The sequence below is a fragment of the Myotis nattereri genome (assembly GCF_964212035.1).
Source record: "Myotis nattereri genome assembly, chromosome: 4".
NCBI lineage: Eukaryota > Metazoa > Chordata > Mammalia > Chiroptera > Vespertilionidae > Myotis > Myotis nattereri.
In genome coordinates this window covers 34,187,577-34,205,436 of record NC_138079.1, presented here as the reverse complement: position 1 = coordinate 34,205,436, position 17,860 = coordinate 34,187,577, and the positions used below count along the sequence as shown (strand labels likewise).

The window sequence follows — 17,860 nt, the reverse complement described above, 5'->3', positions numbered from 1 at the left end:
TAAACATCATTGAGAGAAGATAAGACTTGAGCAAGAACACAGAGAGGAAGGAGGTGAAGGAAATAGGTAAAGCCCTATTGGGAGGAAGAGAATTCCAGCTGAGGAAATGGTTAGAGGCAGCATGCCTAGTGTGTTTGAGGAACAGCAAAAGAGGGCACTGTGGCTGGAATGAAGTAAGCGAAGGAGGGAATAATAGAAGCTGAAATGAGAAGTCATATGGATTATATGTAAGGAAGGCCTTGGGCTATTGGAAGGACTTGAGCTTTTCCTGATTGAAGTGGGGTTTTGAGCATAAAAATGACTTGATCTTACATGTCCAAAGGATCACTCTGGATAATGTGTAAAAAATAGATTGAAGTGGGGGCAAAGGTAGAAGGAAGGAGTTCAATGCTTAGGAGGCTGTTGTAGAATTCCAAGTGAGAGAGAATAGTGTCTAGGTTAGTAGCAGGTAGAAATGCCCAGATTCTGGGTATCCAGTAGGATTTGTGGACAGGTTGTTGTGGGTTATTAGGGAGGAGAAGGCAAGAGTGACTTCAAGTTTTTTGTTCTGAGCCACTGGAATAATGGAATTTCCATCAACTAATATGAATATGCAACAGTGAATAAAAACTGATAACACCACTGCTGTCATGGAACGTACATATTTTTGGGACATCTCTGTCTTTTGAAGAATATATTGGCACATGTATAGAATATCTGGAATAACAATTGAGAAACTAGAAAGTGTTTGACTTTGAGGAGAGCCTGGGGATCTAGAGTAAGGCTTTTCACAATCTGATGTGAAGTCCTTTTTTCTTTTCTTTCTTTCTTTTTTCTTTTTTTTACCAATACATGTATATCTTATATTATTTTAAAAACGTTTTATAGAAGTACAACATACATAAAGAACTGTGTTCCTAAGTGTTCAGCTGGCTGAATTTTCGGACAGGGCATTACTGTATAAACAGCATTCAGACCAAGTAACAGACCATTACCAGCTCCCAGAAATTTCTCAGACTTCCTGCTGGTAACTACTAGCCCTTTCCCCAAGGATAAACTACTATACTGACTTCTAATGCATTTCTTATTTTTGCCTGTTTTGGTAATACAGTATGAACTCTTTATGTTATTTCTCCTTGTACACTACATTATGTTTATAAGATTCATAGCACATGTAATTGTGGTTCATTCTCATAGTGGTGGTATATAATGTTGTATGTGTGAACTATATACTACAATTTATTCATTCTTCTTTTGATAGGTTCTCAAATTCTTTATTAATGCCTGATTATTTTTATCCTAGTCAAATTTACACTTAGGTTAACTTTGAATACTGTAATGTTAAATGATCTTTTTTTTGAGTTTTGATAATATCTCTTTTTTAACATGTTTATAAGAATACTGTCTTCTCTTTCCTAGGATGATTGTAGAGTTGTTTTGGCAAAACAAGAAATTACAAGGTTACTGGAAACATTGCAGAAGCAGCAGCAGCAGTTTACAGAGGTTGCAGATCACATTCAGTTGGATGCCAGCATCCCTGTCACTTTTACGAAGGTAATGTACTGTACCGCACTTTATGTTTCTTTTCTGACGAATCATTGTTGCTTAAATTCCATGGTAATCAGCTTGAAAAGAGAACTAAGAAATTCATGAATCACAGGATTAAAAAAATCTATTAGTGAAAAATAGAAAGGGGTATAAGGAATCTCCTTGTACCCAAAACTCACTTTAACAATGAAAAACTTTTAGCCAGAACCGGTTTGGCTCAGTGGATAGAGCGTTGGCCTGCGGACTCAAGGGTCCCAGGTTCGATTCCGGTCAAGGGCATGTACCTTGGTTGCGAGCACATCTCCAGTGGGGGGCGTGCAGGAGGCAGCTGATCGATGTTTCTCTCTCATCGATGTTTCTAACTCTCTATCCTCTCCCTTCCTCTCTGTAAAAAATCAATAAAATATATTAAAAACAAAACAATGAAAAACTTTTAAATTTCATCTCTCCTTTCCCCATTCCCTTTTCTGTCTGCAGGCTCCCAAGTTATTTTCAAATAAATCCCAACATATTTCATCCCAACGTCATATAATTTCATCTACAAAATATTTTCAGATATAATTCTAAAAAGTAAGGACTCTTAAAAAAATAACAAAAACTGTTATCTCACCTAAAAAATGTAACAATAGATCTTTAATATTATTCATTATCCAGTGAGTATTCAGATCTCCTAGACTATTAAAAATTTTTTAAGTTGCTTTTTTTTTTTGAGGCAGAATCCTGTACTTGTTTGATATATTTTAGTCTCTTTTAAAGTGGATTCCCCTAATTTAAAAACGTGCATGTGTTCCATTTTGCTTTCTCTTTTTAGGGACTTTTTTTTTTTTTTAATACATTTTTATTGATTTCAGAGAGGAAGGGAGAGGAAGAGAGAGATAGAAACATCAGTGATGAGAGATAGAGCTGTTTTTAGGGACTTTTAAAAAAATTTAATATGCCCTTCCCGGTTTGGCTCAGTGGATAGAGCATTGGCCTGTGGACTGAAAGGTCCCAGGTTCGATTCCGATCAAGGGCATGTACCTTGGTTGCAGGCACATCCCCAGTAGGGGGTCTGCAGGAGGCAGCTGATTGATGTTTCTCTCTCATCGATGTTTCTAACTCTCTATTCCTCTCCCTTCCCCTCTGTAAAATATCAATAAAATATATATATTTTTAAAAATTTAATGCTATTTTATAATTGTGTAAAACATTATATGTATATATCTCTAGTCATGAGATTACTGGCTTGTATGGTAGTTCAGTTTTTCACACAAATGTTCAGAGTCCAATCTGTAAACTATAAAGCAAGGTTCACATAGAGCAGCCTAGCTTCTATCCCCGACCCCCCTACCATCTCCACCATTCCCCATATAAAACTATTAAGAATTTTTTCTGAGTTTTATTCATCATTTAAAAATAGAGGAAATTTTTATATACTTACCTGCACACTCCCTGCATTTAAAGGTAGAATACCTTATACATTTCTCCACCTTGCCCTTTTCACTTAAGTGTTATGTGCTGGAGAACACTTCATGGCAGTATACAGTGACATTTTTTTGTTTCTTTTAATAGCTGCAAGATACTTTATTGTGAGGATGTACCACTTTTTTTTTTTTTATTGTGGTAAAAAAAAATAATAAAAATTTACCATCTTAACCATTTTTAAATGTACAATTTAGTATTGTTAACTATATTCACATTGTGTGGATCAAATCTCCAGAAATTTTTCCGTCTTCCAAAACTGAAACTCTGTGCCTTATAAACAATAACTTCCCTTTTCTCCTACCTTACCAGCTCTTGATAACTTTCTGTTTCTTTGAATTTGACTACTCTAAATACTTCATGTAAGTGGAATCATACATTATTTATCTTTTTGTGACTGACTTATTTCATATAGCACAGTGCCCTCACAGTTAAAATGTGACAGAATTGTTTGCTTATACCACCTTTTGTTTATCCATTTATCCATTGAAAGACATTATTGTTACTTCCACCTCTTAGCTATGGTGAATAGTACTGCTGTGAACATAGCTGTACAACTATTTCTTAGAGACCTCGCTTTCAATTTTTTTGGATATATATCCAGCCACGAGATTACTGGATGGTAGTTCAATTTTTTATTTTCTGAGAAAGAGCCGTACTGTTTTCCATAGTGTTTGCACCATATTATAATCCCCCCAGCAGTAATTTCTCTACATTTTTACCAACACTTGTTACTTTTTGGTGTTTGGTTTGGGGGGTTGGTATTTTTTATTTTTTTAATAGTAGCTGTCCTAATGGGCATGAAGTGATATCTCATTGTGGTTTTAATTTGCATTTCTCTGATGATTATTAATGATGAGCATCTTTTCATATTTTCTGGCCATCTTATATCTTCTTTGGAGAAATTTTGTGTAAGTCCTTTACCTGTTTTTTAATTGAGTAATTTGATATTTGTTGTTGAGTTGTAGGAGTTCTTTATATAGTCTGGATATGAAACCATTGTCAGATATATGATTTGCAAATATTTTCTCCCAATACCTAGGCTGTTGCTTCATTCTGTTAACTGTGTTCTTTGATTCATAAAAGTTTTTAAGATTGATACAGTCCCATTTGTCTGTTTTGCTTTTGCTGACTATACTTTGGTGTCATATTGAGGAAATCATTCTGAAATCCAATGTCATGAAACTTTCATCCCATGTTTTCTTCTAGGAGTTTTATAGTTTTAGATCTCATGTTTTGGCTTTAATTTATATATTTATAATCCAACTACTTATAATTGTATGTCTTCTTTGTAAATTTATCCTTTTATCCTAAACTAGAGGCCCGGTGCACAAAAATTTGTGCGGGGGGGGGGGGGGGGTAATCCCTCAGCCCGACCTGTGTCCTCTCACAGTCTGGGACCCCTCGGGAAATAACCACCTGCTGGCTTAGGCCTGCTCCCTGGGTGGCAGATGGCAGGCTTGATCCCACGGTGCCTGCCCCGCTGCCCCGGGTCGCGCACACGGCAGGCCCGATCCCGGGGTTGGGGTGGGCGGCAGATGGCGCTGCCCTGCCCCGCCGCCCCGGGTCGCACACACAGCAGGCCTGATCCCAGGGTTGGGGCGCCTCTCCATGTCGTGCACACAGCAGGCCCAATCCGAGGTTGGGGCGGGCGGCGGATGGCACTGCCCTGCCCCACCTGCAGTATGCAAATTTAATGGCCATCTTAGTTGGGTTCATTTGCATACTCTTCTGATTGACTGATGGATGTAGTGAAGGTACGGTCAATTAGCATATTTGTCTTTTATTAGTGTAGACAATTAATAAAAGCCTAATATGCAAGTTGTTTCCTCTGGCAGTTGTTCGACCGGGAGTTCAGCCGCTTGCTATGACATGCGCTGACCATCAGGGGGCATCGACCAACCTCCTGTGGCGCCCAGGTGGGGGGCTGCGACCTTTCGCAAACTACCTGTGGGTGGGGGTGACGGGGGCAGAGGTGCAGTGAGAATGCTGGGTGTCCGCTGAGCTTGTTCTCACTCCGCCTGCTACCTTTCCTCGGGATGCCAGGGCTCACGCACCGGGGAAGCTCCCACATGGCCTCTTCCGGGTGAGCCAGGCCACAGCCACTAGGATTTCAGGGGCCGGCTGGGCTCCCCATGTGTTCATGCAGGAGCTGTTGTACGAGGCCAGCCAGGAGAGAGCATGCTGCCCGCCTGGCTTCCGTGTGGTGCTGCTGGGTGGCCCAGAGGCCCACGTGGTGCCCTGGCCTGCGGCGTCTGGCCGACTCACTGCATCTCCACGTGGGGCTCCGGTGCCGGTGCTGTGACTCAGGTGGAGGGGGGTGCGCAGGAGCCTGGGGGCCGGGTGCTGCCCAGGGCCCAGAGGTCAGCTGGGACCTGCCCGTCCATGCCAGGTGCTCAGGTTTCGATTGCCAGCTAGGCCTGGGGACCTCACCCATGTACTAATTTTGTGCACCGAGCCTCTAGTCATATAAGGACCTTCTGTCTCTCTTATAATGGTTTCTGACTTAAAGCCCATTGTCTGATAGGATAGCCATCCCTCCTCTTTTGGGTATGATTTGCATGGAATATTTTTTTCCATCCTTTCACTTTGAACCTATATATGTCCTTAGATGTAAAGTGAGTCACTTGTAGACAGCCTATTGTTGGATCTTGTTTTTTCTTCTTTTTTTTAATCTTGTTTTTTTATCCATATAGTCAAACTATGTCTTGATTGGGGAGCTAAATCCATTAATATTTAAAATAATTATTGATAAGGACTTACTATTGCCATTTTGTTCATTGTTTTCTATATACCATGTAGCTTTTTTTGTCTCTCCTCTCTTACTGTATTGTTTTGTAGTGACATGGTTTGATTTCCTTCTCATTTCTTTTTGTTTATATTTTATGGAAGTTTTCTTTGTGTGTTTACCATTGTAATTACATAAAACATTAGTTCTAACACTATTTTAAATATTAAACGCTTTAACTTCAATTGCATACCTATTTCATCCCCCACACTTTGTTAATGATGTCACAAAATACATTTTTATATACTGTATACCTATTAACAGAGGCTTACAGTTAAAAAGTTTTCAATTACAGTTTACATTCACTATTATTTTCTATTGATTTCAGGCGTATAAAATGTTTTTGTTATTTCAAGTCTATAAAAATTAAATTTATGCACCAAAATTACAACAGTACAGATTACTATTTGTTCATATTTAGTGGTAATGACTCCCTCAGCTTTTGCTTTTCTGGGAACGTTATTTTTTCCTTCCTTTTTGAAGGACAGTTTTGGCATATATAGCATTCATTGTTGACAGCTTTTTTCTTTTTTAAAAATTGTTTTTAAATTACAGTTTATATTTCATATTATTTTGTGTTAGTTTCAGATGTATAGTACAATGGTTAGACACTTAGGTACTTTACAGAGTAATCCCCCTGATGCTTCAGGTACCCACCTGGCCCCATATATATTTACCAAGATATTATTGACTATATTCCCTATGCTAGAATCTATATCTATGTGATTAATCCATAAATACCAATTTGTACTGCTTAATCCCTTCACCTTTTTCACCTAGCTACCCAATTCCCTCCCCTCTGACAACTGTCAGTCTGTCCTGACAGTTTTGTTTTATTTCTTTCAGCACTTTGAATATTTTCTCCCACTCCTTTCTGGATCCCAAACTTTCTGCTGAGAAATCAGCTGGTAATCTTATGGAAGCTCCCTTGTATGTGATGAGCCTTTTTTCTCTTGCTGCTTTTAAGATTCTCTCTTTGTCTGTGATTTTTGACAGTTTGATTATAATGTGTCTCAGTGCGGGTCTCTTTGGGTTTATCCTAGTTGGGATGCATTGAGTTAGAATTTTTATGTCCATTTCTCCTCAGATTGGGAAGTATTCAACCATTATTTCTTCAGGTAAGCTCTCTCTCTGCCCCTTTCTTTCTTCTCTTTCTGGGACTCTCACAAGTGTTGATCTCCTTGCTAGTGTCCCATAAATCCCTTAGGCTTTCTTCACTCATTTTTTTTTTTTTCTCTCCTCTCACTTGATTTCAAATGACATATCTTCAAGTTTGGTGATTCTCTCTTTTGCCTGATGAAGTATACTTTTGAAAGCCTCTAGTGAACTTTTTCAGTGCAGTTATATTTTCATCTCCAGAATTTTAGTTCTTTTAAAAAATTTCTATCTCTGTTGATATTCTAATTTGCCTGTTCTTTGTTTTCCTGATTTTATTTATTGTCTGTGTTTCTTTTAACTTCTTAAGTATCTCTATTACAGGTTTTTTAAATTCTTTGACAACTCATAAATCTGAATTTTCAGGGTCAGTTTTTGGAATTTTATTTATTCCTTTGATTGGGTTATGTTTTCCTGTTTCTTTTATGCCTTGTCCTATTTTTGTTGAGAGTTGAAAAATTGAATAAACAACTACCTCTCCAATCTTTATGAACTGGCTTTGAGCCTGGAAAGACCTTCACCAGCTAGAGATTCTAGACTTCTCAAACTTTTTCTGGGGTTTATCGTCTCTGGGTTGTGTGTGTGCTTTAGCTGCCTTGAATTCCTGAAGCAGCTTGCCTCTGCATTTTTTCAGAAGCCAATAATCTCTTATTCTCCCTGCACAGCAGGAGTTCTAATGTGCCATGTCCTTGCCTCTGTTTCTAGTGGTTTTCAAATTGTGCCGTTGGCTGTCCCTAAGAGGTTCAAGTTGGGTGAGACAGTACCCGGTCTCTATCTAAGGCAAACCCCAGATGAGCCAAAACGCTGGATGCTCAGTAAAACCTTTATGTTTTTGTCCTGGTATAGGTGTTTTCCTTTTAGTTGCATTGTGCCATACCAGGTTAGGCAGGGGCATAGATGGGTGTGCAGAATTCTGTCAATTTTCTTACCTCTTTTGTTGGAATCCCTTTTTCGTTTTTTGTTGCCCTGGGTGTTTAACTTCACAACTGGTTTCTAGAATTCTCACAAAGATAATCTGGTTCATATATCATTTTATTTCTGAAGTGTAGGACTGTACGGAAGTGTATATTTAGGATCCATCATCATAAAGATGGTAACTGAACCACATGGAGTAAATGAGACTATGTAGATAAGAAATACACCTCATACAGACTCTCAGCTACACCAATATTACAAAGGTAGACAAAAGGAAAATGGGAGGGAGCATCCAAAAAGGTGGGATAAAAACCAGGACAGTGTTGTATTATAAAAGAAGAGTGCTAAAACGAGGAGGCAAAATAATAGTTACCGACAATTATTTAGGAGCTGTTGTAAGGATTTTATATGTGTTTTAAAAAATAATCCTTGTAAAAATTGTGTAAGTTTGGTACTGTTTTAATCCTGAATTTATAGATGAGGGAAATGAGGCAGAGAGATCATGCAGCTAGTAATATGTACACTCATTACAAGAATGTTGTTCGTTATGATAAATTCAGAGATGATCTAACATCTGTCAGTTGGGAATTGGTTAAATCTTGGCTCATGGAATATAACAAAGTAATTGAAAGAAAAGGGCAGGCCTTTATATTTTGAAATGAAATTATTCCATAATATACTGTTGAGTATAAAAGTTGAGTGTATGTTTGTTTTTTTAAATTTATCTTTTTAAAATGTATTCTTGGCTTGGCTGGTGTGGCGCAGTGGTTGAACGTAGACCTATGAATCAGGAGGTCACGGATCAGTTGCCAGTCAGGACATATGACGGGGTTGTGGGCTTGATCCCCAGTGGGGGTCATGCATGAGGCAGCGATCAGTGGTTCTCTCATCACTGATGTTTCTATCTCTCCCTCTCTCTTCCTCTCTGAAATGAAGAAAAAAAAATTTTAAAAAATATATATTTGTTTTGCCTTGGCCAGTGTTTCTAAGCGGTAAGAGCATCGGCCCTCGCACCAAAGGGTCAAGGGCACGTACCTGGGTCAGGGCACGTGTGGGAGGCAATCAGTCGATGTGTTTCTTTCACATCGATGTTCTCTCTCACTTTACCTCCCCTCCTCCTTCTCTTCCACTCCCTCTGAAAAATCAATGAAACATATATTTTCAGGTGAGGATAAACAAACAAACAAAAGTATACTTGTTTTGTTTGTGTATATCAACCAGTATGTTCATAGGAAAGTGTCTGGTGGGATATATATGAAATTGTTAACTGTATATTTCTGGGAAGTGAGCAGCAATTTTCATTTTTGATTAATATATTTATCAACATATTTAACACAGCATAAAAACCCTTAGAAGATTCAGTTGAGCTAAAAAAAAATCTGGAGAAATTAAAATTAGGTGGATACATACATTTTTAATTTACACAAAAACAAAGTAGTCCGTTTTAGTAAAGGATGTGGCATTAAGGAGTGACTTTTCTCTTTCAGATCAGATTTCAGTGATTGAGAAATGAATAGGAGAAAGGACAGTAATCAACAGTGACATTTTATAAATAAAAGTATAAATCTTTATGCTTTCTAACACTATGTCAAAATTAAAATTTTAAAATATTTTTAAAATTATAGGACAACAGAGTTCACATTGGACCAAAAATGGAAATTCGAGTTGTTACATTAGGATTAGATGGTGCTGGAAAAACTACTATTTTGTTTAAGTTAAAACAGGATGAGTTTATGCAACCTATTCCAACAATTGGTAAGTATGAGTATTGCTTTTTACCTTAACAAACCCTAGCTTACAGCTGAGCTTTTGGGATCTTATAATATGCCAGTCTGTCATGGAGCTGGGCTTTTCTTTCTGGCTGTAAGACACCAGCATTTCAGAGGAAAAATGCAAGATTCAGTGGCTGTAGGATTGGATTGAAATGTGGATGGTGGGATAATAAGAAGGAACAGAATTTTGGTGGCACAGGTGGAAGGAATAAATGATTGGTGACCTTGTTGAGGGTTAAGGGTGAGGGGTGGTAGTGGTGCGGAGTTGGCAGGTACTTGTGTTTTAAGGTCCTAAGGACCCAGCTTTAGGGGTCTAATAACTGATAAAGGTATACATTCCCCACATAGGTTGATTAGGAGTGGAGTTGGTTGGGCAGCAATAGATATTGCTGTGTGAAGATAATTGTAAGTCACAGTTATAAACAGGGAGTTGCCTTGTGTGTGGTGTGTCACTGTAAATATAAGTTTAGTATTAAAGTAACTTTTTTTTTAATTCAGGTTTTAATGTGGAAACTGTAGAATATAAAAATCTAAAGTTCACTATTTGGGATGTAGGTGGAAAACACAAATTAAGACCATTGTGGAAACATTATTACCTGAATACCCAAGGTAAGAGAAAAAAATGACACCGTAATTTTTCAGATTTTTAGGATGCCAGTTTTCAGTATATTGATTTAAATAGTAAAGCTGATATTTAAGCATTTATTAAATATTGATTATACCTTTAAATATTGGTAGCCAGCCCCACATTATTAAAAAAAATGAAGGTGGAAAGACTGGAATAATTATAGCATAAAAACAATACTTAGCTTGTATATGTGCGCTGTTATGAGTACTGCTCTTAACAGTTAAATTATTAGTGTCATGAGTATGATCACTGGCAGTATTGTGTAGTATAGAATTTGTGGTGTATGATTATGCGGTTCAATTTAATTAAACATATATCCCATTATAATATCTTAAAAGCTCCATTTTCATTCACAGTTGTTATCTGCAGAAGAACCTATAGTGGTTTGCTTTAGACCAAACTCTGATACGTCACATATATTCCATCCAGCACTAATTAACAGTTGGACCCCATTCTAACTTTTGCCTCCTGTATCCCAATAAAAAGCTTATGTTCATACCACCTGTTCCATACGTCATCCTACTTTCCACCTAGAAGAGAGATTAGATAATTATGTTTACTTTGGGATTTTTGATATTTAATATGAGCCAATGATTAATGGAGAAAAAAGGAATTTTGATCATGAGGAATGGTTAAATGTCTGAATATGTTTAGCTACCATAAATTAGCTGGAAAGATTTCTAAAAAGTATTCATTCAATAGATATTTATCAAGTTTCTGCTGGAAAGTGCTGTGCTAGGTGTCTAGAAAGAGTACTTTGGAGAGAGAAAGATGGTGATTTATTTTTAAAGGATTCTCTTTTTGTAAAAGAATTAGTAATCAACAAATAAGTAGCGTCAATAGGTAGATCATGAGGGGTACATTTTCATTCATTAAGAGGAAATATTAATTGGTAGAGCAAGTGTAAATTTTGTTATGGGTGGGGAAATGAAAGCTGAAAAGTTATGTGACCTATTTGAGATCATACCATTAAATATTGCTCCTATAATAATAAGCAGCCTTTCCATAAAAATAATGGTAGACTACCCATAATATAATGAGAGCATTAAATATTTTGTCCATTTACTGAAACTTAGCAGGTGACTAACTGAAATTTTTGTCATTTTGTTGGTAGCTGTTGTATTCGTTGTTGATAGCAGTCATAGAGACAGAGTTAATGAAGCACACAGTGAGCTTGCGAAGTTGTTAACAGAAAAAGAACTCCGAGATGCTTTGCTTCTGATTTTTGCTAACAAACAGGTAACACATTTGTATTTCAGAATACTTATTTTAGTAGTTTTGTGTATTTCATATCATAGGGTAGCTAGAAATATTTCAAAAGAGAAATAATTAGTAGATATTTATGAAGTTTCTGCTAACTATTCTGAGTGCAATCTATGTGGAAAGTACAAATTCTGTGCTTCATTCCTTGGAGTATTCAAAAAGAAGTAAGTCAGTTGATGTTCTCTGAAACTCCAATGTATGTAAGTAAACATGTAAGTGAATATATATATGACATTCTAATACAAAGAAAACTGGTAAGTAACTTCAATAATGTTAACAAAATGTTATGGCAAATTAGAGAGTAGTTCTGAAGGTGACATCTTCTAAGATTGGTAAAAAAGTAGGATTTTGGTTGAAATTATAAGTTGAAATTATGGATAAGTCTTTGAATCAGTATGTGAAGGCAAAAATATGGTAGGCAGAGAAAATAAAAGCATTCGTATTTTTAGGGAGTATCCAGTGGACTTGTATGTGAGGAGCAGGTAGAGGATGAAGAAAATCTAGAATAACAGATGAGGCCACATTGTGAAGGAAGGCCTGACAGGACCATACTGAGATATGTAGGTTTTATTCTGTGAGGAAAAGAGAGCTATCAAAAGGTTTTTGGATTAGTTGGTTGTAAGGTCACATCATTGTTTTCAGACTATAATCCTGGTGGTAGGATGTAGAATTAATCAAGGGTAAGGGACTAGAGACAGGAAGATGCAGTAAATTGCTGCAGTAATTCAAGTGAGAGATTTAACAAGATCCCTGTTTAGAGGAATAGATAGGTGGAAGCAGATTGAAGATATTTTATGATGGTAGAATTGTTAGAATTTGGTGATTGAAAGGGGAGGATGAAGGACAGGGAACAGCAGATTTCTAGATCTTGACCATAAGTTTCTAGGAGGATCAAAATGGTTTTAAGTGCCACAGAGCGGCTTAGATGTCATAAGGAGGAGTACGATGAGGAATATAGGATTTCCCCCTAATTAAAAAATGGCCAAAAATAAGCTGATACACTTTGCTGTACTTATGATTAAAGACATACAAATAAGACAAAGTAAAATGCCATTCTCCAATTATCACATTGTGAAAGACAAAAATCTTTGAGAATCATCAGACTTACATACACTATGCTGTCGTTATTAAACTGAGACATTTTCTTAGGGGGGAATGCATATACCCTCTTACTCTGTAATTATACCTCTAGTAATATATCCTGCAGACAAATATCCTAAGATTATTCCACAGATACTTTTGCAAATGTATGTAAAAAATATGTATGCATTTGTAATAGCACATAAGCACACAACTTCTTATAGGATTGGAACATTTGGTATAGGACTGGTAAAGAAAATGATGTTGCACCTGCACAGTGGAATGCAATTCACATGTTAAAATTAATGTAGAAAATCTGTTTGTCCTAATAGAAAGCTGTCAATATTCAACATGTGTGTTAAGTAAATAACAAAATTAGAGTATGTTCCTATTTGTGTTTATTTGTACAAATGTGCATGGAAATTTTCTGGAAAAATATGAGAATATTACTGGTGGACTCTTCTGGGAAGTAGGGATGTTCGAGTATTCTGAATAGTTTAATAAACCCTTCATTTTGTAAACCCTATGTATAAACGAATTTAAAAATATATATACATTAATTTTTCTTTTAAATTGATGCCTTATAATGACTCAGACAGTATCTTTCATTCAGGCTGCATGGCTTTTATTGATTTCATTGTAAAGGTGCTATATAAACAATATATAATACAAGTAAGTAAATGATTTTAACCAAAACTCTTTTTTTTTTTCTAGTTTTATTAATCTCAGAATAATTACTGAAAGGTGAATGGTTAGAATGGTACCAATAGAATTCTTTATAAATGGTAATAATTTAAAAAATGATGATATTGATGGTCAATATTAACTGATTTTTAAGAAATTCTGATGTGTATATATCTTTCAGGATGTTGCTGGAGCCCTTTCAGTAGAAGAAATCACTGAACTTCTCAGTCTTCATAAACTGTGCTGTGGCCGTAGTTGGTATATTCAGGGCTGTGATGCTCGAAGTGGGATGGGACTATACGAAGGGTTGGACTGGCTCTCACGGCAGCTTGTGGCTGCTGGAGTATTGGATGTTGCTTGATTTTAAATGCAGCAGTTGTTTCACGTTTTGTGGTTAAGAGTTATTTTGCACATAATATGTTGTAAGAAATTCTACATCTCAAAGATAGTTAATTTAGGATATGTAGATGAAAGGAATTTTGGATTGGGAATTCAGTACAATATTGCTTTACCAAAATTATTCTATAGCAAAATTTAAATATCTGATTGAGATTAAATTGGATTAAATAGGGATTTCTTGATTTTACATTTTTTAAAATGTACATTTGTTATTTGAGTTTTTCAGATTATATGTGACCCATATATTGAGAAGTAGTTACAGAGAAAGGGTAAGTGAAGATGTATTCTTATAGCCAACTGAGTGCCTAAAGACCTCTGCAGCAAGTGAGGCATGGCTTCTTTACTTGTCTTTCCTGAATTCTGGCAGTATTTAACAGTAAGAATGACAATGACTTAATGAAATAGGGTTCACAAATTGCATCTTTGGGTTATAGAATTACTTTTACCTTTAGTAATAGAAAACCTTTAAAGCTAAGACTATAAGCTATAGAAAATTAATATTTTATACAGTGTTTTATTAAAACTTTCTCCTAAAGCATTTTGTATAAAACCCAGTGAGTCAAAATGAAATGTTGCCTAACTAGGCCTGATTTGTAACATTAGTACTAACCTGAAGAATAATTAATAATAATAAAACTGTGAAAGTCAGTTATGTTCTAGTTGACCTTCACTTATGAAAGACTAGTTTTCAGGGCTGAACCTGGATGTATTATTTCCTAGATTATAGTTCTAAACTGGCCCTTCTACTTTTTCAGCATATTTAAAGTACTTAGTATTTCTTTTAAAAAATATATTGCATCTTTAGTGAGAATGACTATACATAAAAGGTAGTAAATTACACAAAGAACCAGGGTTGCCTTTATATAAAAGAGAGACATCTAAGTAGAAAATTACCTTTACCTTATGAGAAGTCATTTAAACAGTGGGGAATGCTTAGCATTTACGTCATTTGAAATGTTTTACCAAAATAAGTGCATTTACCTTGACAATAAAATGTGATTAAGGCTCTTTGTGATAAGACCTTGAAAAGCTAAGAGAAAAAGCACATCTAAGAAAAGAACAGAAGAAACATTGAAAAAGTCATTATCACATTTATTATGCAGTATTGTGAGTAAAAGTTTAAAAAAATTCTGTGCTCTTTACTGGTTTTCATATTTTAAGGATGTTCTCTTATTATGGCAGTACAATTTATTATATTTGAACATAGCTAGATTGGATTTCTTGTGTTTTGTTTTGTTTTTTTCTTTTAATCCTCACCCAAGGACATGATTAGAGAGAAGAAAAACATCAATGAGAGAACAGAAACACTGATCAAATTACCTTCTATATGCTCCCTAACTGGGGATCAAAACTGCAACCCAGGTCTGTGCCCTGACCAGGAATCTAACTGGCAACCTTTTGGTGCAAGGATGACGCTCAACCAACTGAGCCACTCCAGCCAGGCGGATTTCATGGTTTTTAAAAAATACTTTTTATATTTTAGTATGGAAGTTCAATCATAATCTTAGTTGAACCACTATGAGGACATCAGTGTCTGATGACAAAATGTGACTTGGTGGTACTGTTTTGGTTCATTCTCTTCAATTTTATTTTTGTTTAAAAACAACAAAACTTTTAGAAAACAAAGCATTAAAAAACTGTCCATTAGTGTTATGGGCATTGTGTAAATAATATAATTATATTGTCCTTTATTTTTCAAGTAAAAGGTCATGCTGTTACAAGTGTAGTTTGTGCATATAAATAATACTTATGAATTAAATTATTTAATATTGGACTGATTGCAGTAACTGTGAAAAATAAAGATGTTACATTTGCCTGTGAGCCCTTGAACTGTTCTATCTACTAGGTAATTGAAAGAAAAATGTCTAACACTAATATGTAAACTTGCTTTCCTTGTAAATTATTTTTTATTTTACCGATTTTGTTAAACTTTGTATTCACATTCTTAACATATTACTAAACACAATTTTTAAAACTGTGCTTAGACCTGGTTATAATGTACATAATAGTAATGTTTGTGTGTTTTTTTTTAAGAAATATTTTTCTTAGGCCATTATTACTATTTGTGGTGGTATTCTTTCACTAATGATTAGTTAAGATTGTGCTAGTTCCCTCTGGGGAATGTCAAATTTAAGAATAAGAGAAACATGTTAAATACAATCTATTAGGATTTGATTCCTAGCCCTGAGTTTCTGTATTAAGCCTACATATTACTGTATGATTTACGTAAAGCAGGTTTTTCAAGTGTATAGCCCTGGTGTGTAATTCTGGAATGCTTTATAATCACCAGAAGCCATTTTTTCATTACACATATGATCAGTATAGACAGCAATAAACTGTTACAATCCTTTTAAAGAAGTCCTATTGTTATTCTAAAAATTCTGTTTCTTGAACCATCTAATAGTAGGGGTAGTAACTATTTTTAAAAGTCATGTTTAATATAAAACTGAAACTTATGTACACAAACAACGGTGTGGTGGTTGCCAGAAGGAGGGGGTGGGGAAGAAAGGGGTCCTAATAGGTGACAGGAGAAGATCTGACTTTGGGTGGTGGGCACATGGCCCTATATACAGATTTTGTACATTAGTAATCCACACATGTGGACTAATGTCACCCCATTAAAATTTAATGAAAAAAAATTCATGTTTGTGTTGTGAAGATAAACAATAAAACGGGGTAGGGATTCACATGTCAAATTTGAGATGTAGTATATTAAAGATTTAGAAATAACATAGTCTGTATTTGCAATGTCACATTTTAATGAGTATTATAACTAGTGTTTTGACTAAAATTTTGCATTGAACAGTCTATTGCTTTTTAAATTTTAAACTCAACCTTATTTCATTTGAGAACATAGCATTTTATTTTGTGTGTGTGTGTGTGTTTAATTAAATTTATTGGAGTGACATTGGTCAACAAGATCATACAGGTTTCAGGTGTAGGCTTCTGTAAGACCTAAATATTGTTAAGACAGCATAGCATTTTAAATAACCATTTTTAGAAAATGGCTTGGAAAACTTAGCCGTAGTCTATGAACTAATATTGCTAAAAGACGTTTTATGTAACATTGAGATACTTCTCAGTTTGCAAAATAGGAATAGGGAAGAAGATAGCTTAGCTATACTTTTCTCCTAAATGAATGAGTGAAAAGGACTAATAAATGTCAGATGGTTTCTTGCTAATAATTTAAAACATGCTTTTAAAAAACATCTGGCAATTTGTTTAGGTCTACTGATTATGTTAAGTTTGTAACACAATGGAAAAATTCATTAAATATTATTTTCACTTAGACAAAACAATGAGATTTTGAGGGAAATGAGGCATCACTACCACCTGGTGGCAGTATTATCAAAAATTTAGGTTTGAGCTTTTAGGAATGAATATATCTGCTAGTGAGAGAAGCCTCAACACCAAAAATGAGGAAGAAATGGTAAATGTCATAGTGAAAAGACATTTTATGTCCAACTTCAAGTTCTACATCTTATGAAGAGGATACAATTTTAAAGTAGCAAAACTTGCATGTGTTTCCATCACATAAAAGTTTGTGGTGCAGCCGGCCGGTGTTGCTCAGTGGTTGAGCATCCTCCCATGAACTAAGAGGCCACCTACTTGACTCCCAGTCGTGCCTGGGTTGCAGGCTTGATCCCTAATTGGAGGTGTGCAGGAGGCAGACAGCCAATGATTCTCATCATTGGTGTCTCTATCCCTCTCTTCCTCTCTCAAATCAATAAAAACATACTTTTTTTAAAAAAAGTTTGTGGTATAAAATGAATAAAGGAAATATCCTGCTGACGAACAGAAGGAAAAGTGTAAGCTAAGATTTAAAGTATACGAATGAAATCCCTAAACAGATCTATTGCACAGGTTCTTTCTATAAGTTCTTGAAGAGTCTGTCCAGAAATTAGAAGCAATAGTTCTTAATAGTTATGAAGTTATCAGGGTAAGTAAACAATAAGGGAAAGCACTATAAGACTTTGGACTCATTGTTTTACTACAATTTCTATTAATCTCTCGTTATATACTAAGATTTTTACTCAATGTATATTTTTTTGATAGTATATAAGGTAAGAAAAGAAATAGTATAAATGAGGACAAAAATTATTTAGCTGCATTAGAAAAAGAATGAACTGGTAAATCTGTCTATAAAACCAAGGACTCATATATTCATTTATTCTTATATTTGAAAGA

General features: G+C 35.5%; 1 protein-coding gene across 1 annotated transcript in view; it reads left to right on the top strand.

Moving 5' to 3' along the window:
• TRIM23 (tripartite motif containing 23) overlaps positions 1-14,785 on the top strand; it is a gene marked incomplete at its 5' end in the record, with an annotated part of 33,919 nt that extends 19,134 nt beyond the window's left edge. The window contains 5 exons of the mRNA XM_081089977.1: positions 1,399-1,533; positions 9,472-9,601; positions 10,117-10,227; positions 11,361-11,485; positions 13,455-14,785. Coding sequence (XP_080946103.1) covers positions 1,399-1,533; positions 9,472-9,601; positions 10,117-10,227; positions 11,361-11,485; positions 13,455-13,634 — 681 coding nt within the window. The 3' untranslated portion in view covers positions 13,635-14,785. The remainder of the gene's footprint in view (positions 1-1,398; positions 1,534-9,471; positions 9,602-10,116; positions 10,228-11,360; positions 11,486-13,454) is intronic.
• Between the last annotated feature and the right edge of the window lie 3,075 nt (positions 14,786-17,860).